Raw genomic sequence first — 12500 nt, 5'->3', positions numbered from 1 at the left:
CCTTGGTAAGGCTACTTACACATTGCACCGTTATGGTTTCCTTGGTAAGGCTACTTACACATTGCACCGTTATGGTTTCCTTGGTAAGGCTACTTACACATTGCACCGTTATGGTTTCCTTGGTAAGGCTACTTACACATTGCACCGTTATTGTTTCCTTGGTAAGGCTACTTACACATTGCACCATTATTGTTTCCTTGGTAAGGCTACTTACACATTGCACCATTATTGTTTCCTTGGCAAGGCTACTTACACATTGCACCGTTAAAGTTTCCTTGGTAAGGCTACTTACACATTGCACCATTATAGTTTCCTTGGAAAGGCTACTTACACACTGCATGTAATTGTCCTGCATACTTTTTTCCTGATATGTTCATTTCGTGTTCTTCGCTCTTCAAGGGTTTTTTTTTTTTCATAATCGTTTGTTTTTCTTTAAGTTTTTTTTGTGTTTTTTTTCCCCATAGGGACTTTTGTGTGTGTGTGTGTGTGTGTGTGTGTGTGTGTGTGTGTGTGTGTGAGTGCGTGTGCGTGTGTGTGAAAGCACAAGAATCCTACTTGCAATGAACAGGCTGCAACTGAATCAAAAATTTTACAAACTGTCACTGGGTATCTATGAAGTGTTCAGTGTGTGTGTGTGTGTGTGTGTGTGTGTGTGTGTGTGTGCGTGTGTGTGTGTGTGTGTGTGTCCTTGCTTGCACATGTCCATCTACACATACCTGTATGTCCTCATGCAGTCCATGCTATATGTGTGTTTGCTGACTTCACAAATAGTGTAAATGCCATTGTTTTCACTGAGCCAAAATAAGCAGGTCAACAGTAATAACATGACATGCTAAGCACAGCGCTGAAAGCATAAGATGAGGAAGCAGCTTCAATGCTCAAAGAGTGACGCATGATCGCACTGGGAGGGTATAACAAGAGACAGGAAAACATGGGAATGATGGTGGAGAAGAAAACTTTATCCATTTATCCCACACCCACCCACCCCCCAAAAATACAGAGATAAGGAGAGATGAAATACACCATTTCTCTCTCAATGCTTTCAGAACTTTAGTGTGTCAATATGAATATGTAACACCACACTGTTCAATCATGTATTTACGCAGATACATATATATATATCATCTACTGAAAGAATCTGAAACACACTTTCATAACAAATTCATTACATATTCTAATTTACACAGATATGGTAATATTAATTATACAGATTTTTTTTTTTTTTTTTAAACTATCTGCTTACAAATGAAAGTGATGGTGGTAATTTCAAACATATTTATCTTGACAGCCACTCAAACTGGGCTTTCAAATACCTCCAATGTTCACCCAATTCTAAACTTCAAACCTTTTCAAGAATGGCCCACCGAAGGACAAAAAGGGAAAATAATAACTTGTTTGAAGTATTTTTCCCACCAACAAACACTGCATATAAAATATTCCACCTCCAATTTAAAATAACAACTTGTTTGAAGTATTTTTCCCACCAACAAACACTGCATATAAAATATTCCACCTCCAATTCAGCATACCGCCCACCGCACAATTTTGTTTTTGGTGTTGTTCAACCCACTCGCAAAAGACTTCAATTAATTCAGGTCACTTCACACTCATTTTGTGCTATCATTTCCGAGCTCACTGCGTCCCCTGGACAACAAGTCATAGATTCGTTATAAAAATAAATAAAAAAAGAAAAAAAAAAGCCACATGTGGGCGAAATAAATTGAACACTCCATCCCCCACCCACTACCCAAAGCTTCTTGTCAACTCTCTCTGAATGGAAAGGAAGCCAATAATGGCAGGTCATTTTCATTTCCTTGACAGTCTGTATTTCATCTCCACTTCATCATCTTTTTTCTCCCTAACATAATTAAGACGTTTCTTTCTCTTTAAATCTGATTCCCCCCCACCCCCACCCCAATGTTTTTCACTGGTTGGGTATAAGACAGTGCACAGAACACAGCACAAGTTATTCATTTATCTATTTTTCTTCTTCTTTCTACTCTGAACCTTTTTTTTTTTTTTTTTTTTTTGGTAGTATTTGGGAATGACATTTCATGTGGGGTAGAATCTATAATGAGGTTATTTCATTTTCTAGTAATTCAGGAAAGGAGGGCGTCTTATTATAAATACTGGAATGTTGCCAGTACTCATGAATGCTTTCTTGCAACCCCCACCCCACCCCGGCAAAAAAACAACAACAAAAAACCCCAAAAACTGTCCATTGGAAGCAGATACAACAGATGAGGGACCATGGCCCAGTCAGCACATAGACCACCAGAAGACAGATGAACTGACTGTACCATCTGTCACCTCATACTGGGCGGAGTGAGGGCCCAGGGCCTGCTGTGTGCTCACCATTTCTAGTTCTACGCATTACAGCATTTCACCACTACTTTTCAAACCTTCAGATGCAATGTTTTAGTTCTACGCATTACAGCATTTCACCACTACTTTTCAAACCTTCAGATGCAATGTTCACAAAGAAAATAAAAAATCAATTACTGACAAAACTATGATAAAGATTTTATTGCCAAATTTTCCTCTTTTTTTCTATGCTCTCAGAAACTTAGAGATTTCTTACTGTAACAACAACAATAAATAAAAACGATTTATACTACTATTAGTTTTCATTCTTAGCATGTTTCAAATTAACAACACTTAAAAGTACACACACATATACACACAAAAATATAGGCAGATCAAGACTTATATTTCAATTAAAAAAGCCGACTTTGTCAAATGCATTATTTACTGAATCAAAATTTTCATATAAAACACAATGATCACTGGCACACATTTCTTAAAAATTGGAATCCCAAAGTTTTTACACACTATCACATCAACAAATAATTCTTTTGTATGGACTCTCATTACACTATGATGGCACATTTCAGAAGTTGAAATCACGTAAGAGCTGCTTCTATATAAGGACATAGCTAAGCTAAACAGACAATGAACGAAAACAAACAGAAATACAAGGACATGGGTGGCGTGTGTCTTTCTAAACAAATATAAACCTCAGCCTCCTCTCTTCAATTAAAAAAAACAAAAACAAAAAAACAACAACAGAGCTTCGTATGTGATTACAGAAAATCTTTAAACACCTTGCAATGAGTATTACAGGATGTCAGTATTCATAAAATAATGAAGTGTGTGTGTGATCGTATACATATATAGTATATGTGCATAACTGTATGTTTAAAAAGGGGGGGGGGGGGTGAGTGTGTGTGTGTGTGAGAGAGTGTGTGTACGTGTGTGCGCCATTTTGTGACTGTGCAAGTGAGCACACATATGACTGAGTGCATGTGTGTGTGCTTATGTGCATGTATGTGCATGTGTGTGTCGTGAGGGAAGGGGGTTGATGTCCAGGTCAGTACACACCATACAATGCATGAGGGAACAGTGTGTGGGGACTGTGTGGGGACTGTGTGGGACTGTGTGGGACTGTGGGGGACTGTGTGGGACTGTGTGGGGGACTGTGTGGGGACTGTGTGGGACTGTGGGGGACTGTGTGGGACTGTGTGGGGACTGTGTGGGACTGTGGGGGACTGTGGGGGACTGTGTGGGGACTGTGGGGGACTGTGTGGGGACTGTGTGGGGACTGTGTGGGACTGTGGGGGACTGTGGGGGACTGTGGGGGACTGTGGGGGACTGTGTGGGACTGTGTGGGGACTGTGGGGGACTGGGTGGGGGGGCTCCCCTCTGTGTTCCTCAATGTCAGGATCACAGGGTGAGACACAAAACGGAATGCAGGGACTGAACCTGGACCCTACAAACTTTACAGGCCACTTGGCCACCCTTCCTTCCTTTAGAAAGACACGAACCCCAACCCACGGCCCCCTGACACACAAGGGGTCTTCAGACAACAACAAAGACTGAGTGGAGACTGGCCACACAGGCACACAGACACAGACACTGTGGGTGCAGCTGGCCTCTGCAGTACACAGGACACAACACGTACAGAATGTTCCGCCACCAGGCCTTCTGTCCTTGGCACGGGGATATCGATCTGTTGGCCGCCCACCTCCCGCAAACTGTGTACTGCTGCCCAGCCCTTCCCTCCTCCACCCCTGTCCACTGCAGCACACAGCTCATGGCCAGAGATATGTCTGTATCCACAACCTACACACGTTCTGTCTCTGTGTTCCGCTGAACGGGATTGGCACGCTACAGGGACTGATAGCTGTCTTTCCTATTCTTTTTCTGTCTTTTTTTTTTAATGTCTATGTCTACTGCCTACTCTCTCTCTCTCTCTGCACGGCTATACGGTATTAGCATGCTACTGGAACTGATGGCGGTCTCTCCTGCTCTTTTTTTCTGCCCCCCACCCCTCCCCACCCACTTGCTGAGTCACTTGACCCCCTCAGTGCGCACAATGCCAGGGATCTAACGCCGCTGTACCGGACTGTGTCCATGAGAGTGAGCAACAAATGGCAGAGACCAGACCCTACCACTGAAGAAGCGGCTTTATCCCACTATGTCCCCTATCTGAATACTGCTTGCTAACCTAGGATTTATCACACTGTGTCCCCTATCTGAATACTGCTTGCTAACCTAGGATTTATCGCACTATATCCCCTATCTGAATACTGCTTGCTAACCTAGGATTTATCGCACTATATCCCCTATCTGAATACTGCTTGCTAACCTAGGATTTATCGCACTATATCCCCTATCTGAATACTGCTTGCTAACCTAGGATTTATCACACTATGTCCCCTATCTGAATACTGCTTGCTAACCTAGGATTTATCGCACTATATCCCCTATCTGAATACTGCTTGCTAACCTAGGATTTATCACACTATGTCCCCTATCTGAATACTGCTTGCTAACCTAGGATTTATCACACTATATCCCCTATCTGAATACTGCTTGCTAACCTAACTGGAACCTTAACACGCATCTTTCACTACTTTCTGTTTGCGGACCAATGTACAGGCAGGGAAGACTGTCTTGCACCTGACATTATCATGTGTGTCAGTTCAGTGGTCACCAGGCCAAGAGGACAAGGCCTGGTGAAGGTGGGAATGAGAAGGCAATATCTGTCGGCATTGACTGTTTGGAGCAAGGAACATGAAATTAACGCCGAACCACACAGGGTATTAAATGCTGGAACAAAACACGGACTTTCATTTTGAATTTTCTGACATAAATTGGTGTCTCAAGATGAATAGTGAAAGTGCCAGTTTAATCAGGAACAAAATAATGATTTTTAAACTGAACGCTCTAGCATAAAATCATTAGTCTACCAAGATGATTTTTAAAATGTTTCTCAGTCTTTATTTTATTTTATTTATTTATTGTCAGTGATTAGGCTTACAACCTCAGCTAATGAAGACAGACACTGACAATTAAGCCAACAACCCGGCCACACTAAAGCGTGTGCCACGTGCAATGTATTCACACGTAAGCAGACATTAGAAAGGGTTGAATAAATGTGATCAAGCCAAGAACATGCCGAGGAGCAATGGAGCGTTTCTGATGTCATTAATGGACTGAAGCGTTGGCCAGCTCATCTCCTCCATCCACCTCCCCCACACTGCCAGTGTTGGCAACAGCAACAGCAGCCTTGCAGGCAGCTAGTCAAGACAGCTGCAGCCGGCCAGCCGGGGAGGAGGAGGGGGGGTGGGGGTGGATGAAGGTCAGGGCACACAGGGACTGACGCTAACCGGCCCTCGTCTGCTCCATTATTAAACTACCTGTCCACTCGGGTCACAAGGGCCGCTTAGTTTAGTGCTCCTCCGCCAGGCCCTAATTGGATCAGGTCGCCCGGAGCCAGGGCTCACTGGCCATGTTCATTGCTCATCACATCAGGTTCACCCACCTCGCCACCCCTACAGCCTGCCGTTCATAACTTCCGCTTTATGCTCCCTGGAGGGAGGGGGGGCAATTTCCTGTTTACTGGCATTAACTGATTAAGTTAGGCTTTTCATAAAGTTCACCACTTAAGTTTAGTATTCGCTATATTCCCCTAAAAGTCAATTGTGAATACTGTTCCATCCATTTCAGTCATGCATGATATTTTACTGGTTGTTATTCATTACTTTTAAACAGCAACAATTTCACATAGGCTATTCATTTACATACATGAAATCAGCTTCATTACGGAGTAAAAAGAACTTATTTTCATACCAGTCTGACTTATCTCGTGCATTCTGGGCAAATCATAAATAATATCACTGGTGCTACAGTGTCCCTTGGGTGAACAAAGATAATCATGTTGTTAGATGTTGCGCTGAGTGAAAAATTATCATCCTATCACTTTTGGTAGATCTACAATCTACTGGGGGAAATGTAGATCAATTTATCACTTTGGGAGTGTTCTTCTGGGTGAATACACATCAACATCATTCTCACTATAACATATATTATTGCTGCTCAGTTTTTCAATAAAAAAAAAAAGAAGTTTTTTTTCTTTGTTAACTTTGATGCTGGTGGGTTATACAATGCCACCAAACGTTTCGATAGATGCTGACAATGTCTTGTGACAACTCTGTCACACAAACTGATGCTGTCATTCCTCCACTGATCCAACCTTTTGCTGTAAACCAACCATAATACTGGTGTGCCTGACACATCATGATAATTCTGATAACTACATTAAAATCCGCTATGACTGTTCCAATCCCCCTCTCCTTTTCTCGCTGACATTTCCCACTTATCATTATTATCAGTAGTAGTCGTCATACTGTAGCAGCAGCAATAGTAGTAGTAGCAGTAGTATCCTTATCAACATAATTATTATTATTATTAGTGTTATTACTATTACCATCATTATAATTCTATTATCATAAATAAATCTGAAAGAAGGAGAAGGCAAGTTAGACTTTTTTCTTCTTCTTGATTCTGCTTTCTCTCTCTTTTGTTTTTGTTTGTTTTGTTTTTGTTGGTGCTGTTGTTGTTTGGGACGGAGGGGGGAGGGGGTGATACAGTGTACTGTCTGTATGCCACAATGTAACAAAGAGGAATGTCTTTCTTCTCTTTCACTTGTTTTACAGTGTATTCTTCCTTTTCCACAGGGATGTTTTTATTTTTTTACTTATTTTTTTTAATTACACTTTTCTCTTTTTGGATCTTGTTTTTCATGTTATCATTATCTACTCCCCCCCCCCCCCCACCCCTCACTTTGGATATTGTTGTTTTTCACACCATCCTTCCCTTTGGGGATTTCTGTTTTGTTGTTTTTGATGGCCAAGGACAGAGCCATAGTGTGGACAAGAGTGCATGGACACAGAGCACACAGCCAGGAGTCTGCACACAACACGTTGGCTACACAGAACACAATCACAGGCCCAGTACACGTGTAGCCTTTCACTGCGGGGCATGGGCGACACACCGCCACAGCGCAACAACACAGAACACGCTACACACTGACGCTACAAGCCCCGCAACACATCCTGGCACACTGAATTAAAAAAAAAAAAAAAAAAGAACAGAGAAAATACACACATAAAACCTCTGCTGGAATACTATAAATAAGTTGTCTCTTACATAATGATACACGACCAATCTTTCCTGGGTGTATACTCCTAAATTGTTGTCTCAAACCTTGTGATCATATCGTTTATTAAACTGGGAAAAAGTAGTGAAAATATCATTTCCTGATTTTAATAAGTCTACCAACCAATAACATAGTTGCGTTGTCAGATTTTTTATAATAACATGCCTCCATTATATACAGGTATATCTTGCTAATTCTACTTAGTACTGCTTGAGAAGGAAGAAAACAACTTGATAATGATAATAATCAATCAATGAAAACAAATAATGCAGTCAATAATAAATTCTGCACATTTAAAAAAAATCACTGAAAATGTATAACTTTTGCCTTTGCTCTGCTGTTGTTAAACCAATAAATCATTCATTCCCAACTGTCCACAACAGATAAGTCATTTGCTTAGTTCAACATATTACATATATATTGTTATTTGTCAACAAAAAAAACAACACCCTTTCTTGCTGAAATATATGGCCTTCTTTCTTTCTTCTCCTTATCTATAATTCTGTGGATTTAGTTTGTAAACTGTATAATCTATAAACTAAACTTTGCCTCCCAACTGGTTTCAATTTGCATATTCTTTAAGTTTGCATTATATTCCACCATAGCACGAAGACTTTATCAAAGTAGAGAGGTCTTCTGAAGATGTCTTTGTCCATCACTGATCAACATGCACCCACCTCCCACCCTCCCAAAACAATCCTAAATATAAAAACTGAAATAACCAAAATGACACACGCAGACAAAAAACAGTACTTAAACAGGCTATGGTTTGAAAACAGCACAAGGGAAGGAGTGGTGTGGAGTAGGAAGGGGGAATAGTAATAATAATAATCATAAAAACAGATGCACTGCAATAGAGGATGAAGAAGAAAGAAACGTAACACCAAGATAATGATAGAAGCAGGATACGATGCACTTCTTCACCCTGTGCAGTTGTTTTTTCTTTTACCTTTATATGTAACCACCCATGGATTATTACCTGAGAAGGCAACAACAAAATAAAATAAATGAATAAAAAAAAAAAAAAAAAAGGAAAAAAGTCTGAAAAAACCAAACAAGTGACCAATACAATGTCATGTCCACAATGTTATCATCAATGGAATGGACAAAAGTTAAAGGAAAGACAAAGGATTTCAAAACAAATGCTAAAGACGGGAAGGGGGCAAGGTCATGATCATCAATTGGGCATCACGAAAACTGTCAATACATCAATGGAGGAATGATTAAACACTTCTAATTCAAACTTAGGGTTGTGACAAAACTGAAAACTATGCTTGCCCCTCTGCTGTGCTTTCATACAAACACAGACAAATAACTCACATTATCAAAATTAAAGATATTTGAAAAAAATAAAAAATAAAAATAAATAAATAAATAAAAAAGAAAAAGAGGGGTGGGAGCGCCGCTCTTCATACATTCTGTCAATGATTATCCACTTCAATGACAGTAACAAGTCACTATGTACAAAATGACAAAGGACATCTCTCTCTCTCTCTCTCTCTGTCACACCTTCACTCACCCCTTACACACACCATCAGTCCTGCAATATGGGATTTTTGTTTGTTGGTTGGTTTTTTGTGCACATTAAAAACACAATTTCAATTTCATAATCTTGTAACAATAACATGATGTCAAGATGTTAAAAAAGAAGAAAAAAAGATTCAACCAACAAGCCAACCACCTTTTATTAATCCACACCATCAAAATGGAAAATAGATTGGGGGAGGGAGGGAGTGGGCACACAGAGGGAGGGGGGAGTGTATGTATAACTTAACTGCTCACTCACTCACTCTCTAATCTCTCTCACACACACCAACATACACAGGCATGAACGAATCAACAAATGAATAGCAGCACCTGCACATACACGTACACACACTGCACAGTCTTGAATCCAGATCACAATGGATCAGAAAAAGTAAGAGAGGCAGACAAGAGGTAATGTCAGATGGGGCCTGGAGTAAGGCATAGGGGGAGAAAAGATACTTTAGTACTGTGTACATCAAAGTGAACAAATGTGAGCATATGCACTCATTTGTGTGCATTTTATGGTCTAATATTTATTCATGTAGTGTGATTTTAAGGGGGGGGGGGGGAAGAAGAAGAAAAAAAGAAACGAAAATGTGTGTGTGTGTGTGTGTGTGCATGACAAGAAAAAAACATACATGAGACAATGTAGTTGGGGAGCAGTTTCTGCTTCTTTTGTGTTACTTCAGCTTGGCCTATTTTCAAGTTCCATGTATATAGACAGGTCGGTAACACCCCCCACCCCCCTCTCTTTTTTTTCTTTTCTTTTTTTTAATTTTAATGCACTTCTGATGTTCATACTTTCAATCTATCCACCAGACAGATCGACTGATGGCTTTAATGTCAGTCGATGTCATCCTGCTTGATGTGTCATAACTGACAGCTGGCCTTGCAGGCATTTTGAAGGCTGGAAAATGCTGAATAACTCTGCCTGATACATCGACCCCCTTCTTTCCGTCCTCACACACACACACACACACACTTCAATCCGGGAAAACCTGTGCAACAAGGAACTGCCTGAATATCTGGGTATTATGTACTGGAATAAATCACACACCCCCCCCCCCCAAAAAAAAAAAAAAAAAAATCCAAGCTGTGAAAAGACATGACTGCAGTTTCGATAAACAAACATGCTGCTACTTTACCCCCATGACAAAGTGTCAGATTCAAAAATCAATACAGACCTTACTTTCTGTTACTCCCCACTTAAAGACAATAACATACCCCAAACACTTTTCTTTTCCGTTTTAGCGGTAGCCGAGCACAGTATTTTTCAGTTCAATGTTTCAATCCAATGTTGCCCATCTTTTTCTAAATAAAATTCCCTGTAGCTCTGTTAGTTTCATACAATAATATTCATTTTAATCAATACATTGTAAAGTAAGTCGTTTCTTCTTTTTCTGCTTATTAGTATCACATTTATTTTTCTATTCGTTCAATCATTTATTCATCTTTTAATAGTGCACAGTGCTGGTCAAAGGGGGGATCCCGATCATTGCTGTGGATTATCCAAAAAATCATGCTGATAATGTGTGTCATACAAAGCTTTACAAGGACCATGTTGGACAGAAGAAATTGCCAATGACGTCATACCACGCACAAGACTGAGACACACAAGCCGCGCCCAAGCTCTCTCTCTTCTCCCCATCACACACACACACACATTCACTCTCTCTCTCTCTCTCTCTGCTGCCTTCTTTCGAGAATTTCTCTCTCCCTCCCTCTCTCATCATAAATCAATGTTTCAGTCGATCTTGGTCCCCTCCCCACTCTCTCTCTCTCACCTCCCCGGACAGCCCCCATCCCCCCCCCTCTCTCTCTCTCGCAGCGTTAGCTCGGCCTTACAACTTCTCTCTCATAGCCCCCGCCCCAACACCCTCCACCATCACTCATCATCCACCGCCAATGAACCTCAGCAAGCACAGACAGACAGACAGACGACAGACAGACAGACAATCACAAGAAAACACAAAAAGCCTGGGGTTCCAGCCAGAGACAATGCGGCCGCGATAGCGCCCTGGTATAGATAGGTTGTGTGGCAGTGGTGGTGGTGATGAAACATCTCCTTAGTAGGAAGCCACGCCATTGCTAGAGCTGGTTCGTTCGTCTGTCCGTTTGTTTGTCTGTCTGTCTGTTTGTCCGTCCGTCAGTCTGTGCCTAGTCCCTGAACTCTGTAGCTGCCTGCCAGCCAGAAGAAGTATTGATTGGCCTCTGCCGCCGCGTTGTCCCCGTCGCCATGGCAACCCTTCTCTCCTCCTCAGCGCGGCACCACCACCACCGCCGTCACCACCACACACACTGTTCAGCAGATGCAGCAAAATGCACACTTTCTGACTGCCGCCACCATAGTGTGGTCACCCCCTCCCCTCCCCTCCCCAACTACCCCTCCTCTCCTGTCACCCTACCTACCCCCTCCCCTCCCCCACCTCTCCTGTCACCCTACCTACCCCCTCCACCCCACCCCCACTACCCCTCCTCTCCTGTCACCCTACCTACCCCCTCCCCTCCCCACTACCCCTCCTCTCCTGTCACCCTACCTACCCCCTCCCCTCCCCACTACCCCTCCTCTCCTGTCACCCTACCTACCCCCTCCACCCCCTCCCCACTACCCCTCCTCTCCTGTCACCCTACCTACCCCTCCCCTCCCCCACTACCCCTCCTCTCCTGTCACCATACCTACCCCCTCCACCCCCACTACCCCTCCTCTCCTGTCACCCTACCTACCCCCTCCCCTCCCCACTACCCCTCCTCTCCTGTCACCCTACCTACCCCCTCCACCCCCTCCCCACTACCCCTCCTCTCCTGTCACCCTACCTACCCCCTCCCCTCCCCACTACCCCTCCTCTCCTGTCACCCTACCTACCCCCTCCCCTCCCCACTACCCCTCCTCTCCTGTCACCCTACCTACCCCCTCCACCCCCTCCCCCACTACCCCTCCTCTCCTGTCTCCCTACCTACCCCCTCCACCCCCACTACCCCTCCTCTCCTGTCACCCTACCTACCCCCTCCACCCCCACTACCCCTCCTCTCCTGTCACCCTACCTACCCCCTCCCCCACTACCCCTCCTCTCCTGTCACCCTACCTACCCCCTCCACCCCCACTACCCCTCCTCTCCTGTCACCCTACCTACCCCCTCCACCCCCTCCCCACTACCCCTCCTCTCCTGTCACCCTACCTACCCCCTCCACCCCCACTACCCCTCCTCTCCTGTCACCCTACCTACCCCCTCCCCTCCCCACTACCCCTCCTCTCCTGTCACCCTACCTACCCCCTCCCCTCCCACTACCCCTCCTCTCCTGTCTCCCTACCTACCCCCTCCACCCCCACTACCCCTCCTCTCCTGTCTCCCTACCTACCCCCTCCACCCCCACTACCCCTCCTCTCCTGTCACCCTACCTACCCCCTCCCCTCCCCACTACCCCTCCTCTCCTGTCACCCTACCTACCCCCTCCACCCCCACTACCCCTC

General features: G+C 43.6%; 1 protein-coding gene across 12 annotated transcripts in view; it reads right to left on the bottom strand.

The window, feature by feature from the left end:
• LOC143279662 (tyrosine-protein phosphatase Lar-like) overlaps positions 1 to 12500 on the bottom strand; it is a 342687-nt gene that overhangs the window by 139107 nt on the left and 191080 nt on the right. For 11 of the 12 annotated variants that reach the window (XM_076583704.1, XM_076583705.1, XM_076583702.1 and 8 more), the window contains one exon: positions 8454 to 8483. The exons of the other annotated variant lie outside the window; for it this stretch is intronic. In XM_076583704.1, coding sequence (XP_076439819.1) covers positions 8454 to 8483 — 30 coding nt within the window. The remainder of the gene's footprint in view (positions 1 to 8453; positions 8484 to 12500) is intronic. 12 annotated transcript variants of the gene reach the window in all.

Source organism: Babylonia areolata, chromosome 3 (assembly GCF_041734735.1).
Source record: "Babylonia areolata isolate BAREFJ2019XMU chromosome 3, ASM4173473v1, whole genome shotgun sequence".
NCBI lineage: Eukaryota > Metazoa > Mollusca > Gastropoda > Neogastropoda > Buccinidae > Babylonia > Babylonia areolata.
This window is presented reverse-complemented; position numbering and strand designations above follow the sequence as displayed.